This window comes from Drosophila grimshawi, unplaced genomic scaffold (genome assembly GCF_018153295.1).
Source record: "Drosophila grimshawi isolate 15287-2541.00 unplaced genomic scaffold, ASM1815329v1 contig_848, whole genome shotgun sequence".
NCBI classification, from domain to species: domain Eukaryota; kingdom Metazoa; phylum Arthropoda; class Insecta; order Diptera; family Drosophilidae; genus Drosophila; species Drosophila grimshawi.
Genome location: NW_025063692.1, coordinates 8,072,479 through 8,093,352, shown reverse-complemented (window position 1 = coordinate 8,093,352; position 20,874 = coordinate 8,072,479). Strand labels below are relative to the sequence as shown.

At 39.6% G+C, this 20,874-nt stretch overlaps 2 protein-coding genes across 5 annotated transcripts; one reads left to right on the top strand and one right to left on the bottom strand.

The window, feature by feature from the left end:
- Positions 1–13,797: 13,797 nt before the first annotated feature.
- On the bottom strand, positions 13,798–14,340 carry LOC6565752. Its single transcript, XM_001992264.2, has one exon. It carries the CDS (start codon positions 14,328–14,330, stop codon positions 13,830–13,832), a length of 501 nt encoding a protein of 166 aa, XP_001992300.1. The 5' UTR covers positions 14,331–14,340; the 3' UTR covers positions 13,798–13,829.
- A 1,451-nt stretch (positions 14,341–15,791) lies between these two features.
- On the top strand, positions 15,792–20,633 carry LOC6565751 (uncharacterized transmembrane protein DDB_G0289901). Of its 4 annotated transcripts, none has more exons than XM_032739006.1 (12): positions 15,792–16,589; positions 16,837–17,085; positions 17,135–17,269; positions 17,337–17,558; positions 17,618–17,899; positions 17,961–18,344; positions 18,408–18,704; positions 18,766–18,870; positions 19,193–19,471; positions 19,533–19,769; positions 19,835–19,993; positions 20,056–20,633. In XM_032739006.1, exons 1-12 carry the CDS (start codon positions 15,857–15,859, stop codon positions 20,436–20,438), a joined length of 3,465 nt encoding a protein of 1,154 aa, XP_032594897.1. In that variant the 5' UTR covers positions 15,792–15,856; the 3' UTR covers positions 20,439–20,633. The 4 variants fall into 4 exon arrangements, with proteins under 4 accessions (XP_032594897.1, XP_001992299.1, XP_032594896.1 ...); XM_001992263.2 differs by having other exon boundaries at positions 15,793–16,589; positions 17,144–17,269; positions 18,766–19,026; positions 19,088–19,471; XM_032739005.1 differs by having other exon boundaries at positions 15,793–16,589; positions 18,766–19,026; positions 19,088–19,471.
- The last annotated feature ends 241 nt before the right edge of the window (positions 20,634–20,874 follow it).

Below are 20,874 nucleotides of genomic sequence, written 5' to 3'. Positions count from 1 at the left end.
CCGGCAACATTGTACGCCGGCCACTTGTTGCCCATCTTGGAATGTGGCGCAACATTGTGCATTCGGTATGCAGCATGTTGCAGTGCGTTCAATTGCGGCACAGTCCCTGCTAGCAACACTCATGCAATGCAGATCGCTTGCACACTGGTTCACGACTCAAAAAACAATATTTCAAATACAAAGTTGAAGCAAAGGCATTATATATGAACTACTTGTAAGAATGGATTTTATTGGAAATAAAAGTATTATTATAATTTTTAAAGAAAATGGTATTTATAAGATAAAAAGATTAAGCAACTCTATAAATATATATTTTGCAGATACTTGCACACTTACAGCTTGCAGCAAAAAAATGGATTTATTTGAGATATATATTTCATAATGATAGATTCAAAGCTGATGGAATAATTTGCATACAGACGGAAAGACGGATAAGCCTATGTATATATATATATATATATATATATATAAAAGATATATGTTATGTGGATTCGGAAATGTCACCAAGCGCAAGAAGCTTTACGACGAAATTATCAGGATTTTAATAACGTTCTCAACTTTTGCTTAATTTAGTTAAGCCATTTTGATTGCAAGTCTTAATTGCAAAAACAAAAAAAAATGTGAAAAGAAAATAAGAAAATCGAATGGAAAAAGAGAATGACCAGTTGAGAGAAGTGGGCTTTTCCTTTGTTGTTTTCGTTGCGCTGGCAATTTGCTAAATGCAACTGCGTATCTGCGTATCTAACAGATGCGAATCTGAATCCGAATGCGATTCGCAGATACGAATTAGAGCGTTTTGGCTGCTGCCGCTATCTGCTGACGACTGCTTTTGCAGTTGCTGTTGATGTTGTTGTTGTGGTTGTTGTTATTTGGCAATGCCTGGTAATTTATCAGCAGAAGCCACCATCAGTAAACCCGACCAACCCCACCGCTCGCTTTCAATTGGCAGCACCCGTCGCCCCCTTACCCTTGCTGGGTTGCCAATAAGTGATTTATTGCATTGTTATTTTGTCGTTGATGTCGCACTTGCTGCAAACGCGTTTTATTTATTGCCACCGAAACCGATCTGAAGTGTGTTAATTTTATTTCCATTTTTCAATCCAAAACACCCCCAGCCCAATTCTCCCCAACTCCGTTCTGATCTTCGTCTTCGTCACAGTTTCGCGACCTTTAATTTAATTTGATTATTAATTCAATTTTTGAGGTGTTTTGGGCAATTGGTCACCACAGGCGATTCCTGTGTGCGATACACTGTTAAAAAAATGTTCATTTCAACTTTAAAAATGTCTACAATTCCTGTACAATTTGAGTGGCAATTTTGTTTTAATTAAAAAATGTAGTAACAAAAATTGGAATTTAAATTTAGAAAATGTCGAATTTAATTCATTAGAGATTCGATATTATTGAAATAAAATGCAAGTGCTTGAGTATTTATTTGAATTTAAAGAAATAACACAATTAAGTTAATAATTTAATTGAAATCAAACAACAACAAAATACATTTTGCCGTGTAATAAAGCTATCTAAAAATTAGATACCAATGGGTGGTCTGAAACTAATTTGATAAACCCCGCAGCTGTGTGCTTAGGTGTGTTTGTGTGTGTGTGTGTGTGTGTCTGTTACAATTATTGTGAAGCTGAGACACCTGCAGCAAATGCAGCAACTGCAGCAACTTCATTATCATCATTGACAGCAAGAACTTCATTAGGAAGGTGAATCCGAAAGAACAGACAAATTTCTCTCAAATTACTAATGATTATAAAATGCTTAATAACTCTATAAGCAATCAAAGGCATAACGTTGTATGTACCTACTCTCTCATTGTCTCTCCCTCTCCCTCTCTCACTCTCTCTCTCTCTCTCTCTGCCGCTCTTCTTCTGCCTGTCTCGGCTGCTGTATCTTCCTGCTGCCACAAAGCCATTGACTGACAGGTTTTGTCTGCAAGCAGCTCTTAACTCTGGCGGCATTGCAGCAGATCTATATATACATATATAATGTATCTCCGTCTGACTGACTAATGATGCCAGCAGATAAGAAAAAAATAAAACAAGAACATTAAGTAGAAGAAGAAGCATAAGAGCGCTCCATTCAAGCACAAAATGATGAATTATTGTTTTCAAATTTACCAAATACACAAAAGAACAAATGATATCTGGCTAAAACAACAACAACAACAACAACAACCAAATTTATAAATTGATATTTAACTATGCGCTTTGTAAGTTGATTACTTTTAAAAGGAGAACAGGTCCTTTGATTGACCTGAGGCATGGGAACACTTACTTCAGATTCGAATTCTGGCATTATTATGCTAAGATAATAAGTCCTCGTCTTCACTCCTTAGATATTGTTTAAATCAGTTATCATACTCTAAGCATTTACTGTCATGAATTTTGAGACAGACTGCCAAAAAGGTGCGTGAATTTTTTTAATAAAAGAAGAAATCTCTTCCTTTCTAGCTTTGTATTCCTGTTTATTTCCATATTTTTAGACTGTCAACTTTCTATTCGCGAAGCATTGAAGGAGACTTATTCGACTTCATAGCCATGCCCGTCTGTGTATCTTTGCAACCTTCAACTTATCGTACATCCGTCTTTTGATGCAGGCAGTTCATATTTTGGGCCACCTGAATCGCATTAATAGATCATGTAGCATGGGAACAATCGGTTCCTTTTTAGTAAAATAAGTTATATGAAGTTAAAATCATTGAAATCGGATTGAAGAAAGAACTCTTGTCTGATAGTCTCTTGTGTTTTACAAGACATTCAACCAAAAATTACCCGATATGTGTGTTACTAGGCTTTGTGTTGGACTAGTAAAGCATATGGCTTTCATAGTCGGTCTTATAGTAATATTTAGATAATCATAGCTCTGATTGTTAAGAGAGAAAAACTGTGCAATTGCGAAATGCACAATCTGAAAACATTGTAGGTCATATACAAAGACTGATACATATATATATATATATATATAGATTTGTGATTGCCCTTTGCCACCGTTGACCTTTTTTGGCTTTGTCGCGTGTCTGCTTCCATTTGTTGAGTTTGCTTATTTTCATTTTCATTTTCATTTTCATTTGCGCCTCGGCGGGTGGTCAAATCGAGATGCGCACGCGTGACTGCAACCCCTGCCCACTCACCACGCACCCCTACCACTCTTCGGAGCACCCTTATTGTTTTCCATAAATAATTGCCGCATAATACATAAATGGGTTCCAGTCCAAACATTCAGTTTAACTGACTGCTCATTCATTCATTCCATTCACATTTTCACATTTTGCGACTAGTTTTCAATTAAATTGCTAAAATTTATTGTAGTTCGCATTGCTCTTCTTCTTCCTCTTGGCATTGTTGCTGTTGATTTTGTGGGCGTTGGCAATCCTATTTAAAAGGGGATGAATTCATACGTCACACTAAAACGGGTAATTTCCTGTCTCCCGAAACTCAATTGACTGCAATTGAATTGTGCACTTTAAGTTTTGAACTAAGCAAAAGTTTTAATATTGGGGGAAACTAGTAATCATTAAATGGATAGAATCCCTTAATTGAACAGAAAGATTCAACATACAGCCATGCTTGACTAGACTAGACTAGAAACATTTAAAAGGATCGCTAAATGCAATCCGGTTTAAATCCATATTTGTGTTGGTCTGCGTCATCTCTGTGTGTCTATCGCCAACTATTGACCACAAGAATTGGTTTTTTTTTTTTACATTTAAAAAGAAAGATCAGCTATCTAAGGCAAGACGAGGATTAACTAATCTTGTAGGCTGGATTATTATACAGTTTTTGCTTGTGAAAAATAAGTGTTAGACATTTTTATCATTTTCTTTTCTATTTATCAGAGAGAGAGAGACTTGTAGTCATAAATATTTTGCAGGTAGAAATTACTAATATATAGGGAAATTGACTAATAATGTAATTTAAAATAGTATTCGAGATTCTGTTCAATTGCTGAAAAAAAATACAAGAACAAAAATGATTACTTTATGCTACTTAATACCATATACGAAAGAATTTTATATTTTATTTTGATGAATATTTTTGTTATTATAAATTCTGAGAAATTGAATTCCAACCGGAGTCTCAGACAAAGAAATGGAATCGTTGATTCAACTCGACTGCAAATCAGTCGGACGAATTGTGACAAATGTTGCCACATAAGCGAAAAGTTATACTTCGAAAAAAATGAAAGCGGTGAGGGTGGGAAGGGAGAGAAGGACGATTCACAGCTGTGCCTAGGTAAAGTATAATTAGTGCTGGGCGCAACTAATTATGGCCAAACTACGGGTGGTTCTCAGAGGTGCTTTTGCTGGTGTTTTTGTTGTGGCTATTGTTGTTGTTGTTGCTGCGACTGATGCTGTGGGCGGGCCTGTGGGTTGAGGGGGCGGGGTGTGTGGTGTGTTGTGGTGTTGGCAACGAGACAATGTCCTGTCGTCCAGTCCAGTGGGCCCTGTGTATGCCTCAATTGCACAAGACCGGGTTTCACGTATTTCGGTTGACATTTTCCATAAACTGTGAAACCCTTAATTAACTTTTCGCTGCACAAATAATGTTGTCCCAAAGTTGTTGTCCCTAAGACCAAAAGGACGTCATCTACCACTAATCCGGCTCGGCAATGTTTTTATGTTCCTCCTGCGCTATTCGCTATTCGCGCTACTTCTTTTGTTTGGGTTCTACTACACTCGAAAAAAACGTAACCACTTGAATTAAAAGAATCGCCCTTAAGACCAGATATGACATTTTCGAATACATTCTTTTTTGCAAGCTAAAATTCTTAACAGTCCGACTACTTTTTGCATTACTTCTCAATACTTTTCCTTAAGAAATATATTTTTGATATTTAAATATTTTTCAATAATTTTTTATTACTTTATTTTCTCACGAAATACATTTCTAAAAAGAAGTAAAAGTTCTTTTTGAATTGCTAATATATAAAGTCACAATTATAATATCAGCTATTAACATATAATTTACCTTGACACATTATTGATCAACTGGATCCGATCCTAAAAATTACAGAATGTTGGCCAAAATGTGTTCATTTGCCTTAGGATGCATTTTTAAAGATTGTAGATGGTTTTTTTCTGAGTGTAGTTATTGTTATTGTCCTTGTTCGGTTTGTTGTTGCTGTGGTTGTTGTGCAATTTGAGACCAGACCAAAAACAGCAAACAATGGGCGCACATGCGACCAGAGACTGAAACGGAACCAACACCAACACCAAAACCAAAAACCGAACCAAGAGACCTAAAACCACACACACACACACACACACACAGACACACACACACACACTCAGCTCAACCCCACAAATTGGGCGTATTTATAACACACACATACGCCAGGGGACTTAAGCGGGGTGGGGAATGTCCTGTTTTGTATTTTGTTTTGTATATTTTGTGTGCAGCTTTCGCTTGAAGAGCGAAAGTAAAATTTGACTAAAAGTCAGTGCTCCGATTAAAAGTGAAACTAAACATTCCATTGTTAGTCATTTAAATAGATAATAAACATATTATAGTTACAATAAATTATATTGTATTCAAACCATAAGACAATGAGTAACTACACAATCAGTTGATAACAAAATATGTGTGTATTATATATAATTTATAATAATGGAATATTTTTTGTCAGTACATTGTGGAATTACTACTCAAATATTTGGTGGATCGAGCATTAAATACGCTGCTTTTTATTTGTATATATAGCTCGAGCTAGTAATTCCAATCCAGTTACATATAAGATAAATAAGGGCATCCCACGAATATCTTGACCACACAACTAGTCATCTGGTATATTAAGCTAGAGATGTGCTTGACTCTACCACGATGGCCCAAACGTCGAATGGCCCACTTGCTAATGCCCTGGATGCCATCTCGAAACATCTACCGTTGACGATTGGCGCCTTTCCCAATACTTTTTTTTAAATGTTATTGACTAGCATCAAGTGATTATATTGTTCTCGTATATCTGTTAGTGTGTTACTTTAAATTTGTAATTTACAATCAATTTCACACATAAAAATGTGAAGCACATCCTTTTTACAATACACCATTTAAATACATGAAAAAGAGGCAAAGTGTCAATATTTTTTATCAATAAATAATTCACGTGCTAATGCGATGCGAAAGGACTTGCAAGGACATTCAAATGAAATGGGTTATTTATGTTGCCTAACCGCAAACATCCTGCTAGCCAACGTGCCACACCAACACACACACACACACACACACACACATATAGACACCAACAGTTACCTGCTGGTCGCTTGTCCTCTGCAGGACACAGTCATTATGCCATGTGGTCATACACAAAGTATGTCTGCATGCTTTGAAACAAGAGCAAACACACACCCACATCCCCATACACACACACACACAGACACACACACACTCTTTAGTTACAAGAAAAAAGAAAGAAAATTATTTTCGTGGCAACGCGCTAAAGGTTGAGCTCTGCAAATTTAAGGCTTCAGCCGGCAATGTGTGGATAATACGACGCCATTAAACACATAATAAGGCTATCCAGGAGTGATGATGGAGTGTTGTTGAGGTGCGGGGATAGGTAGTTGGGGAGTAGCTGCAACCACAGGCTTGGGCAGTTTTGTTATAATTATTAGCTTTTGGGTAGCTGCGGCAACGACTCGTCTAGATTACAAGCGCCTCCCTGGAATCCGTGTGCCCCCTGGAAATCCAGTCAGTCCTTGCCTAATATCTTAGCTGCAAGTCGCTTTGTTGTGGTCATCACAGGACGATGATGTACTCCATTTCATCGCCCCCCCTCATACATAAATGTATGCTTGTGTATGCTGAAATGTGTGGTTATCGCTTTCCAAATCTCTCGCATAATTTCGCTGAAAAACATTGCTTTAAACCTTTAATTTAAATTATAGACTTAACTTTAAAGCTTTAAATTCTGAGTTAAATAAATGATGCTGTTATCATTACATTACATCTTTGAATAAGATATATCTACTATTAAATTAGCAAAAGCTCTTTCATATGTAGACCAGCTATAATATTTTCTCACACCCATAAGTTGGTCAAAAGTGATCTGATTTTCAGCAACAAGGTCTTCTTGATCATGATCCAACTGCATTTAAAGTTGGAAACGCGATTCTAGTTCGATTTTCATGTTAAAATGTTACCCCCCAAATAGGCATAAGTCCAAATATGTCACAGTAGATGGGAAAGGTAGAGATTTGATTCGAAGTGTTGTAGGTATATCTATTTATAATTGTTGCCAGATTTATAGATTTATATCAATCTACATTCATATAAATGCAATCCTTCAACCACAACCACTCGGCAGCATCTGAGAAACACAAGGAGAGATAAAATGTACATATATTTTTATGGGTTTCTTTTAACGCTATTTAATTGAGTGGATTCCCATAAACATTTTCACCAATCTTCAGGTTGAATTTCCGAGTAGCTCAGATTTTATGTCCATTTTAATGAAGGTAACTCGGGTAGCTGGAAAAATCTCTCTGAGATCCGCGCAAATAGATATTTGACTGGATGGTTAAAAATGTACGCTTAAAATGGTCTGCAACTAAATGCGTTAGATTTGCCAACATATTTATGAGCTATAGAGTTATGGTAAATAGCCTGCATATAGCTTTGTAAATCATTTTTGTTTGGGTACCCAATGGCTTGGCGTTTATCAATTGTTGACAAGTTGATCGGCTGACCAGCCCAATTACCAAACTAATTCCACATAACAAGAAGATAAGGAGAAGATAGACGAACTGCGTGTGAAATGCTGGCTAAGTAATTCGATAGCTTTTAGCTAACCCCCCACTCCCAGTAACGTTAATTCACAAGCCCAACGACCTAATGCGATCTGGTAAGAGAAACAATAGAGACCCATCGTCGAGTGTACAAAAAGTGTTTTGTGCTATTTATTGATGGGCAGTAACGATTCACAATGCGTGGCTTTTGTGAATGTTGCCCAAAAATGGTATAAAGTTACCTCCACTTCAATCAAGAACCAAACTCAAACCACACTCAAAAAAATGATGTCCTCAAATTTAGTAAGGTGCTCGAAAGCGATCTTAAAATAAATGTCTGTTGTGCAATAACAATAATCTGTTGAACAATAGACAATTTAACAATATTATTTATTCTTTTCATTCAATTACTTTTTAAATATGGAACTTCTAAATTATATTTCCAAAATCTACTTTTAAAATTTATAGCTGTAAATCATTTGCTGGAGCTAATGCGATTTTCAAAAATCGAAGGCAGCATTATTTTTTCCGAGTGCAGTAACTGCGTAAGAGTGAGAGAAAGGCATATACATAAAGACTCTCTGTCTCTGTCGGCATCCAAAGGAAATGTCAATATTTGTCATTACCGCGTGGCGTTTGTTTTTGTGCGTTTTCGAGCGAATTTCTTTTTCGAGGCAGCAGGCGGCATCGGCTTTGTGCTTTGTGGTTCTTTCTGGTTGTATTACATATACGCGAGAATACCTCGGGGTTCGATGGCTCGTTGCGGCTTTTCCTTTGTCAGGCCATAAAAAATGTATAGTGCGTGTGTGATTGACAGAGGGAGAGAGAGGCAAAGGGAGAGAGAGAGTGAGAGAGAGAGAGAGAGAGAGAGAGTGAGAGAGAGAGAGAGAGAGAGAGTGAGAGAGAGAAGCGAAAGAAAAACAAAAGCCGCTCTGCTGTTGATTATATAATGTCCAATGCCGAAATTAAGACGTAGTTGCAATCGCACTCGATATCAGTTGGCAAGCGGCTTTGAAGACTATTTGCTTGCACCACGAAAAAAACAACACACACACACACACACACACACACACATGCACACACGCACACTCGATACCCGTCATTGTTTGCCAGCATTTCACAGTTTTGTGCTCTTCCGTTTCCGATAATCGGATATGGTTAAATAGTTGGCCGTGGGAGCAACGAGTGCCAAACACAAAAAAATGCATGTTGACTTAGTCAGATGCTATTGAAAAAAAAAAAAATTTCAGTTCGGTTCCGTGCAATAAATTGAGCTCAAAATGAGTCTGAGCTTGTGAACTGGGGAAGACAAAAAAAAGTAAAAAGCAGATTAATAAAATAATTGTATGAGAAAAGAAATACTTGCGAATTGCTAATGTGACTCAACGAATAGCGAGAAGCGAGTGCAAAGTAATCAATAAGTGAATAACTAGTAGTGAGTGGCGAGTAACGATTATTAAGTAATGAATAGCGAATATTACGAAGTTGGTGACAATTACAGAGAGTAATAATTAAAGATTAGCGAGAAATTATTAATAAGTAAAATGTAGCGACTGACTCGGAGCGAGTAAGACAACTGATGTAAGTGTGATATTTATATATTTTCCTTTAGCAGAAGCCTTAAGCCGTCTGGGTTCTGTGAAATTATCTTTTAGAGGTGTTCTAACCACAGAACACATGAACAGTTAGCTGATTGTGCCGCTCTCTTGCTGCTTTCTGTTCTCTGTTGTCAGCTGTGAGGATCGAGCGATCGATCAATCAATTTCATCGGCGAACTCATCAAACTCATCAAACACTTGTGTCTGATGATAATGCCCACGACGCTCACGATACGTTGGCAAGTGTTCAATTAAAGGAAAGCAGCACCGTTTCATGGCCAGAGTGAGAGAAAGAGATTGAGGAAGAGAGGTAAGCGGATTAGGTTACAGCAGCGTGTAAAGGACAATAAAGGAAGAGCAGGCAACAGCAACGGGGCAACAGAAAAACAAAAAAAAAACAAAAAACAAAAAACACACACAGAGAAGCAATGCGCCAAATTCAACCACTGACAACAATGAGACCGATGCGAAGAGCACAAAAAAGGGCAAGAGATATAACAATGCGACGCAGGTGGCGTTGGCAAGTAGTGGGTGAAGAGGCAGAGGCAGAGGCAGGGTTAGGGCTCGGCGTAGGGGGAGGGCGCGCGCGTCATGCGCCAAATGGATTTGCAGCTTGTAATCCTTGTAACAAAAACTCAAGAGTTCCTGTGTCCGTGTCTGTGTTCGTGTGTTTGTGTGTGGTTGGGTATGCGTCATCAATTACAGGAGAATACGGATTATATTGAGATTATTTTAATGCGATTCTGATTAAATTTTTTATTGTTCATTTAGTCAAGTTTTTTGCTTAAGTCTTTCGTTTGCCACTCACACTTGACTCGATAAATCTCTCTCTCTCTCTCCTCCTCTTTCTCACTCTCTCTTGCTGGGTGGGTCAGCTTGTTACGCACATTTTCGAGAGTGGCACTCAGAAATGCCATCGACCAAATAACATTTGGGGGCAAGCTGCGTCTGTCTCAAGTGCAACTTGCTTGCAACTTCAAAACGCCTTCAGCCATGCAAATTGGTAAAAATTACATTTGCAACAAAATACACTAAAATAAGTACAGTACGCTCCAAGCAACTTATACACACACACACACACACACACACACAGTATAAGGATGAGGCAGGAGAAAGCGAAGGAGCAGCTGCTGTTGTCGTTAAGCGTTTCATTTCGACCCCCCTTACGCCCTTCCCCCTCCCCCAACGCCCCTCGCCACCAAGTGAACTGCTCATAAAACTTAAACGCAAGCAGGGCGGCCATAAAATATAAAGGAGTAGCGAAGCAAGCGTGCACTGAGAAAATTGAAGCACTTCTTGTGTCGCACCATGATCCAAAAATATATATTTCTACGGACTGCGTGAAGATTTATTGAAAATACCTGCAGATTGAATGTATACAAATATGATTTGTTTTCTAAAAGTGTTCTATAATAGATCAAATTATATAATTTTTTTTGCAAGATTATTTGTATTGTTTTAAGAAACATTTTCTATGAAACCTCAAAAATTATGCGGCATTGCTAAATAAACTATAATAATATTTAGCAATCAATTTGTATGAATTGCTTTGTTAATTTAGAAGGAAAATTAACAATTTAATCCAATTTAGAAGAATTAAAGAATTTGAACGAAAATTTAAATTTTATTTATATATATTTTTTAATGTGTACGAAATAACAAGAAAACAGCAACAGTCGCATTGAACACTTTCATGGATATGTCATCGATGTTGTTGTCGATAATGATGCGGCCCATTTGGTCGAGCAAAATGGCGATTTTATGCGCATGTCCTGCACAGGATGACTACAACAACAACACCGAAAACAAGAACAGCAACAGCAGCGCGTGGCCTCATAAAACGCAGCAGTGCCACCGAAAATGATTAAATTTGCAACGCCTGCGAAAAGGGTATGCGTGTGTGCGTGTGTGTTCATATACAAATTGATATATCTGTACTGCGAAATCGTAAATAAAATTATTCAACTCAAATTCGCACTCAGTAGCGGAATGACGTAGCTCCAGAGTTGCCAACCTTAATGCAGAGAAAGCCAAACCTTTTCAAAAAGTTCTTATTTCGAAGATGGTGTCATATAGCTGCTATTGGAACAATCGTTTGAATGTTGAGCTTTAAGTTGTGGTAGCGAGATCAACGTAGACGCAGATGTGACAGCTGCTAATACAACACAACAACACAACTGTAGCATGTTGAGCTTACAGCAACATCTGAAACATGAAACATCTAAATAAATTGTTCAATACATAATAATATCTCAAAAGGGTATGCAAACTTCGGATATTTTATTCACATTAGCAATGTTGATAAACAGATGGAAATTCCATAAGCAAATAGTTAAAACAGGCGCAAAATAACATCGACTTTAAATAGAAGTATAATGCTCAATCAATTAAAAGAAAAATATTAATATGATTTGTTGTTTCAATCTATATTTCAATATGAGACGTCAAGAGCAACTTTCTTAGACATGTTTTTAATAAATACAGAGTTATATTTTAATTCGAATAAATAAATACAAGACAAACAAGTGTTACACACACAGCGTGGTCAAATTGGATTATTAGTATTTTCTTGTGGCGCCAAAAAGTATGCAACACAAACTGTGAGCAATATTTGGGCTTCAACTGCTTGCAAGCCACCCGTTCGGCAGCTGAAAGGTATGTTAGAAAAACTTTGAAATTGTAACTTTCGACTTATTTGAAATGAGCGTGGGGAGAGACAGCGACGCATTAGAAAGCAACTTAATTAAATTGTAATTGGATATTTTTTGATCTGCTGGCATCGACCACAAACAAACAGCGTGGCGTCTCCAACCGTCAACTCCCGCCAATTCCACCACCCTCCTCCTAATGCCGCCTTCATTTGATGTCACTCTTGCTGACACGTGGCTGCGGGGCTGTCTGGGGGGCAGGAGGGTGGATGATTTTGTTTTTAGTCTAGTGTTGGGGTTGCCTTTCGCTACGCGTGCTTGTCTTTAAAGCTGCGTACACGCGTTTCCATAACATACCCCCGCCTGCGCACTCCAAACGCCCCCCTCTGTCAGTCGCATGGGATGCGTTGTTTATGCAACGAAACTAATTTAAAGTACTTCACGCGGCGGTCGACTAATCCGACGCACTGTGTGTGATAACTTTGTTAAGTTTGTGTTGTTGTTGACGCATACGGGACAGCAATAACAATAAGCTGATAGTAATTAAATAGCACAGACACGTGCCTCAAGTCCCTCCAGCGAACCGATGTGAAAGCCCAAAAGTTAACATTTTATTCATTAAAAGTCATAGTTGAGAGTTTTGAACTTGCTGCAAATGGCATTTAAATGATCTGAAGTGCTTTAGAATTGCGTAAGTTTCTGTCTACTGGTTCAGTTAAAGCCGACTATTGACAATTAGGCGTTTATTGTAATTGCTTGCTGTACATTTTTCACTTTTTCAAACGGATTAAAGAAAAAACGTTGTGAAAATGGATGATCGTTAACACATAAACATAATTAATCACTTCCTATTTGCTACTCACTGTTAATTTGTTACACGCAGTCTTTATTATACCATTTGTTTTATTTTAATGGTCAATTTAATTTTTTATTTAAGATCCTTTAATTATTAACTTTAAATTCAATTCAAAATATTCCATTATAAAGCGCTTTGTTGACATTTTTAAATCCACATTAAATAAATATAAAAATAGCAAAATTGTGTTCATATTTGTGTTTATTAATTACACACACACACATTTATATTCACGTGCACACACACACAAAGACAATCCCTCATAGCTTGTGCAGCTTATGGTTGACTCTTAGGCATATTCATGGAATTCTCTTTGATGGGGCGCCACAACAACGTTGGCGTCGACTTTACATGAAGTTGCACAATAAATTTGGCAAAATCTTTTAACGAATAAAATTGCATTTGTTGACGACTAATTGAAAGCCGCAAAGCTTTTGCCAATGGGCTTTGTCTGTCAGTTTGTTGTTGGTCAGAATTGTATGCGTGTGAGTGTGTAGGTGTTGTGAGTGTGTGGGTGTTGTGATTGTGTGGGTGTTTGCGTGTTTGCTTGACACAATTGAGACTTGGGCACATAAGCGACCAAGTTGACAACATTAAGAATTGTGTGCTCCAAAACTTTTAATTGAAATAATTTGTTTTTGGATTGATAGCAGCAACAACAACTACAAAACCCACTTCTGGCAGCAAAAACTTTATTATTTATTTTCCATTTACTGCATGTGCTCTGAATGCCTGAATGCCGCTTGTGTTTAACAAATTGGCACTGAGTGTGAATTGTTTTCAAAACATTTATAAATAGCCTAAATACAGAGGCCATTATTCAACTCAAACGTTCAACTAACGAGGTAGCTAAAAAGTATGCAGATAATGCACAATTTGATAGCTAACAAACTGAATAAGCGACGAGTGTATCTAATGAGATAGCAGATAGCAGATGAGCATATTTAACAAGTTAGTAACGAATTAATTGCTTGGCTTAATGCTTTGAATTTTATTTAAACAATGTAGCCCTTGTCAGCCGCAAACTTATAGCAAACCCGCTTAAAGCAAATGCGACGTGGTGCAGCCGTAACTTGTGTGGTGGTGCTTATGCTGCTGGGGGTTGTTGTGCTCAAGATTGTCTCACTCGGTATCAGTGTTGTGCTCTCACTCGTTACTTCATCGCTCTCGCTGCTGGCGGTGCTTTCTGTTGTATTGTCCGCTGTTGTGGACTCCGTTTCTGTGCTGATGTCCGTTGTCGAATTGCCCGCCAAGGTGGTGCTCTCCCCATCGTCTATTGTTGTGGTGCTGGCATTATTGGGAGTCTCGGTGCTGGTCGCATTATCCGCCACATCGGCATCGAGAAAGTTCAACAGTACATCCATAAATTTCAGTATCGAGCCGCGATCTTCAGGGGTAAAGGCCTGCGCATTGGTGCCACTACTTAACCATGCACCGCTTGCCACCGCTATGAGTAGCAGCACCACAAACCGTTGATCGTTGCTCAAGGCTGTCATTGTTTTTGGGCTTATTTCTTGAGTTGTTAGTCAAATCTTCTTTCTAACTGGCTGCCAACAAGTCGTGATTTATGCATTTATACAACCTTCAGCTGTCTGATATCTCTATGCGGAAATCGGTGACCATCCAAAACTGCACGTGCATGACCTGAGCTACCAGATTACATGTTGACTATGCTAATATCTGGGTCAGCTTCTAATTTGCTCTAACAGCTGAGCAGCTGAGTTTTGAAGCATATCGGGTTGAGTTTTTAACCAGCTCTGTAATCAGTGGATATTCTGAATTGCAGATTGACTACTGAATGAACGCAGCGCATGAGAATGATTATAATTAATCTTTTTGTTTTATAATCAGCTATTTTATAACAGTACACTGATTAATGGTAACTTTTGAATGTACGAAATAATACTATGATTATCGCAATATTCTTCGAAGATTGAACCAAAAAATATATAGTCAGATAGCTAACAAACTTATTTAGCGTGTGAATAGTATTTTTAGACAGCAGTGACTTTTACTTAAAGGAGTTTTACTGGAAGTCTTCCAACTTGGAGCTTCGTTTCTCTTCTGCATTCTTTTCAGTGTAGCTGAAATTTATTAATATTTCTGAAAACAACGTTTCTTAAGAATTATTTCCTGAGCAGTTGCCATTCGCATTTATTTGCATATGTGTCCCAAATGGATTTTCAACAGCTTAAACTTTGAATGGGATGATTTTTGTTTGCCTAACGAGGGTGAATTTTATTTAACTGCCTTTTCTAATAAACAGCCTGTATTTGAGCAGAAATATGAGTATTTTGTAAATAACTTTTTGACTCTGCACATGGGCTTAAGAAGATTATACAGTTTACCAAAACAAACAAATGTTTCTCAATTTGCATTTTTTCATATCATCATAACAACTTTAAAAAACGAGAGGGGCAGATACTTGATTAAAAAAATTAATTTGCAAATGAAATATGCTACGGATCATGATGTTATAATTTTAATTACAGTCATATTTAAATATTAACCAAGCTATAGCTGTGAAATGTTTGGACCAACACCAAACCATTTCCAAAAGGATTCAAACGAATTGAAAATCGATTCAGTTTAGTTCTCTTTCCACGCCCATTAATCATTCAACATAATTGAACAAGACGAGTTTCTATGGATCATAGAGAGATAAACCGCAGATAAAAAAAAATGAAGCAAGAAGAATGCGAATGAAAAAAAAACGCCAGCAATAATTAAACAATTATCAGCAACGATGGCGTTTGCCGATTTGGGAGCACGTTTGCGGCATACCAATCATGCCATGACAGACACGAATATCGCTTGGGTTGTCTCTTATCAGCAGTGCATTTAGTCACAGCAGCATTTCTGTTGATAAGCATCAAAGTAGAAAGACATCGAATCTGAATAAAAGCTCGTGGCAGCAACTGCAACAATATCAATCACTCAATTTGCGATCATCAAGACACTTCTTGAATATTCTCGGGTTGCACAACACAATTTACACAAGCGGCATAGACACGGACACAACATGTGGCGACTACAGCTGTTCCTCATACTATCCACCTGCTTTCTCATACCCCTCGAGGCAAAGCCGACAACCATCACTCGCTTAACTCATACAACAACAACAGCAGCAACAGCAACAACAGCAACAACAACAGCAACAGCAACAAGGCAGTCCAATCACATAGGACGTCTGGCGGCCAAGGATCTGGCTGATCTGCTTATGGCCAGCATGCAGGCGCGTGGCATTAAGTTGACATCGAAACAGGAGTTGACGGTAAAGTCTCTGCGAGACATGGAATCAATGGAGCTACAGGATGGTGTCGTACTGATGCAACTGGGCATGGATTTCATCATTGATGTGCTGATCGGCAGCAATGCAAATGCCAGCTGCGATCGTGTCATCAAGGACATTAAGAACTCAAAGGATAAGAATAGTTTGACGCTTAGCCTGAAATCATTCATGGCCCTGTGCACCTTCAACAACATTGAGTGCTCACAGAAGCATGTGGAGCAAATGATCCAGAGTACGACGGTATCCAAACAGAGCGATACAGGCATACTGGGTAGTCGGAATACACGTACGGCCCTCGAGCAGGCTGCGAAAACACCCAACATTAGAGGCGATCGGGACGCCATTACCAATTTTCTGCAGGCCCGGACTTTGCCCGAGCTGAAAGCCATATTGAGTACACTTTTGCAGGTGTGCGGTGCATCCAGTCTGGAGACACAGAACATTGTACAGAATATGATAGAAAGTAAGTACCAATACAAGTGGAGTGTACTATATAACGAGTATATGTAACGAGAAGAACAAATTAGACGAGTGGTAAGCGACGCGTAGCGAGTGACGAGAATCAAGAGGCTAGCATCGAGCACTTCAGCAAGCATCGATAGACTATATAGCAACTTAAAGCGGCTTCCACATAACTAGCTATAAATAATTAGGTAGCTTCAAATTTTAAAATTGTTTTCTAAGCTGTATATTTATTTTCAAATTTTTAGTGGGTCCCAAGGACAGCGGCAAGAAAAATGGCATCAGTCTGCTGCAGATTAATGCCTTCAGCACTCTAATTAACTCCCTGATGGATAGCCTGACTTCCATTGCCCATGGCAACAAGAGCGGCTTCTGTGCAGCTACACCTGACAGCTGGATTGTGCGGTTAATAAACATGGGTGTGGCTAAGGTCATTATTATGAGTTTGATGACGGCCCTCGATAGATCGCTGCCTCCCTCGCCCAACTCGCTCATTCGTAAGTAAATAGTAACTCAACGTATAAGCTTATAACTTATAATCAAAAGTAATTACAGAGAAAGGCAACGCTATGGCCAATTTGGTGGACGCCGATGTGCCACTTAGCAAGGGCGCACCCACATCAAAACGTGCCAGTGGCCTCCTCCCCAATATTGGCAACCTAGGAGGCAATACAATTACATGTAGGTCCCGTTTGAATGCAGATTTTTTGATAATTTATTAAGGATTCGATTCTCATTTCTCTTTCAGCTGGTCCCAAAAATATCATTGACGGAAATAACAATGTCGTTACGCAACTTGTTAGTGCTGATGTTCCCGTGGCAGCCGATGTTTCCGCATTGACCAATACCTTCGGCTCAGTTGAAGGTGCAAATGCCATTGGCGGTGTCGGCGGTGTTGGTAATTCTGTACTCCCCTCCGGATCTTCTCGCTCTCAAAATATTGCAAACAATCTGGGCAATACCATCAACAGTAAGTTAATTGAAACTAAAGAGCAAAGTTTCCTTACTTAAACTTTTAAAACTTTACAGTGGGTCCAAAAAATATAATTAGAGGGGATGGCAATACTGTGGTTAAGGCAGTTGATGCTGATATTCCCATTGCGGCTGGCGTTGGTCTTCTCAATACAGTAACAGGCGTAGTTAATAGCGGCTCTACAGGCAATGCTGGTAACTCTGGAGGTGGTAATGGAGGTGGCCATAGTGGTGGCCATAGTGGTGGCCATAGTGGTGGCCATAAAGGTGGACATAGAGGTGGACATAGAGGTGGCTCTAGAGGTGCTATTGCTAACCAAGGTGGCAATACCATCAATAGTAAGTACTCTTAATATAAATTAAAATTTTGGCTTTTACAATCCGCTAATTTCAATTACAGTGGGTCCAAAAAATATTATTAAAGGAGACGGCAATACTGTGGTTAAGGCAGTTGATGCTGATATTCCTATTGCGGCTGGCGTTGGTATTCTCAATACAGTGACAGGTGTGGTTAATGAAAACTCTGGCGGCTCCGGTGGCTCCGGTGCTGGTGGTGTTTTGGGCGGTGGTGCCGGCGGTCTTTTGGGCGGTGTTGTTGGTACTGTCGGTGGTGTTGTAGGCGGCGTTGTCGGTACTGTCGGAGGACTTTTGGGCGGCGGAGCAGGTGGTGTCTTGGGCGGTGCTACCGGTGGTGCCGGTGGACTTGTAGGAGGAAGCACTGGAGCTGCTACTGGCTCTTCTCGCTCTCAAAATATTGCCAACAATTTAGGCAATACCATTAACAGTAAGTTACTTTAAGCTAAATAGGAAAATTTCCTTTCCTAATCAAACAATTGAATCTTTTCAGGGGGTCCGAAAAATGTGATTCATGGTGACGGCAATACTTTCATAAATGCAGTTGATGCTGATATTCCCGTTGCGGCCGGTGTTGGCATTCTGAATACAGTGACAGGCTTGGTTTCTAGCGGCTCTAGAGGTGGCTCAGGAGGTGGCTCAGGAGGTGGCTCTGGAGGTGGCTCTGGAGGTGGCTCAGGAGGTGGCTCTGGAGGTGGCCACAGTGGTGGCCATAGTGGTGGCCATAGTGGTGGACATAGAGGTGGCTCTAGAGGTTCTATTGCTAACCAAGGTGGCAATACCATCAATAGTAAGTACTCCTAAAATAAATTAAAATTTTGGTTTTTACAATCCGCTAATTTCAATTACAGTGGGTCCAAAAAATATTATTAGAGGAGACGGCAATACTGTGGTTAAGGCAGTTGATGCTGATATTCCTATTGCGGCTGGCGTTGGCATTCTCAATACAGTGACAGGCTTGGTTTCTAGCGGCTCTAGAGGTGGCTCGGGAGGTGGCTCAGGGGGTGGCTCAGGAGGTGGCTCAGGAGGTGGCTCAAGAGGTGGCCATAGAGGTGGACATAGAGGTGGCTCTAGAGGTTCTATTGCTAACCAAGGTGGCAATACCATCAATAGTAAGTACTCTTAAAATAAATTAAAATTTTGGTTTTTACAAGCCGCTAATTTCAATTACAGTGGGTCCAAAAAATATTATTAAAGGAGACGGCAATACTGTGGTTAAGGCAGTTGATGCTGATATTCCTATTGCGGCTGGCGTTGGCATTCTCAATACAGTGACAGGTGTGGTTAATGAAAACTCTGGCGGCTCCGGTGGCTCCGGTGCTGGTGGTGTTTTGGGCGGTGGTGCCGGCGGTCTTTTGGGCGGTGTTGTTGGTACTGTCGGTGGTGTTGTAGGCGGCGTTGTCGGTACTGTCGGAGGACTTTTGGGCGGCGGAGGAGGTGGTGTCTTGGGCGGTGCTACCGGTGGTGCCGGTGGACTTGTGGGAGGAATCACTGGAGCTGCTACTGGTTCTTCTGGCTCTCAAAATATTGCTAACAATTTAGGCAATACCATCAACAGTAAGATTATTTTGAAATTCTTTTGGCGAGCCAGAGATTATTAATTCTATTCATTTGCTAGTGGGTTCCAAAAATGCTGTCTTGGGCAACAACAACAAAATTTTATCCCTAGTTGATGCAGCCGTGCCCGTGGGTCTCGGTGTAGGCTTGCTCAACAATGTTGTGGGCGCTGTTACTGGAGGAGGTGGTTCTGCGAATGACATTCAAGTGGTTGATCGACACGGCAACCTACTCATGAAGATCAAGGATGATAACGCCAGCGGCTCTGTTGGCAATGACTTGTCCCAAACCATTAACAGTGAGTAAACCGAATGTAACTGCCCTTGCTTGCACCAACTACATCAACTACATCTTAATTTGTAGGAGGTCCCAAGCAAGTCGTTATGGGCGACGGAAACACAGTCTTGAAGCTGGTCAATTTGGATGTGAATGCGCTGGCTAACATAAATCTGGCTAATGCCATCAGAGGCAGCAGCGGCGCCTGCAATGGCATCGCCAATAAGTTTGGCAACGAGCTAAACAGTGAGTATGAAATTCCCGATGGTATCCTAGGAATTGTTAATGTGATTGGAACTTGCTTACAGCTGGACCGGACAGTGTGATTGAAGGTAATCAGAATACGGTTGTGACCTTGTTAAATCTCGACCTGAGTTTGTTAGCCGGTGTGAGTGCATTGAATACGGTGATTGGAGAAGTGGGCAATGATTGTCCGGAACCGACGACTCCCGAGCCTCCGACGGATGAGCCACCAACTGATGAGCCACCAACTGACGAGCCACCAACTCGTTATCCACCTACTCCAACACCACCAACACCACCTACACCAACACCACCCACCCCAACTCCACCAACCCCAACTCCACCAAACCCCAATAAGTGCTATCGTCGCTACTGTCGCAAGTGGCGAACTCGTCCCAATTATATGTGCCGCCATAAATGCGGCGGTCCGTTCGTTTACCGGCCCTAAATGACTCGGACTTCAACCGAAGTCTGACGTGAGTTGTTTGAAACTTTCCAATCTAACTTGTCTCTTTCCCCAAGCACCTGTTATGTAATATCGTAAAGCTTGCACCTATTTATTTTACTATAGTTTACCTATTTTATAAGTGAACTTGTTCAATTTGCTCGATGTATTGAAATACAACTGAATTATTTATTATAAAATGAAAAGTTTTCATTTTGGGCGGAGAAAAGGTAGCCCTAACATTGGTTCCTATCAAGACGCGATGGATTTAAAAATTTAAGACATGCTCGCAAAGCCAACCAATGAAGTCACTCTAAAATGTAAGAGGTTGGAGAAGTGTCCGACTAGGAGATACCTTTTATAAAAAAGTGGAGTATTCCTTAACATAATATTTCACACTAATAGCTGCTCGTTGTAAATTTGCATCTTTTCACTCGTC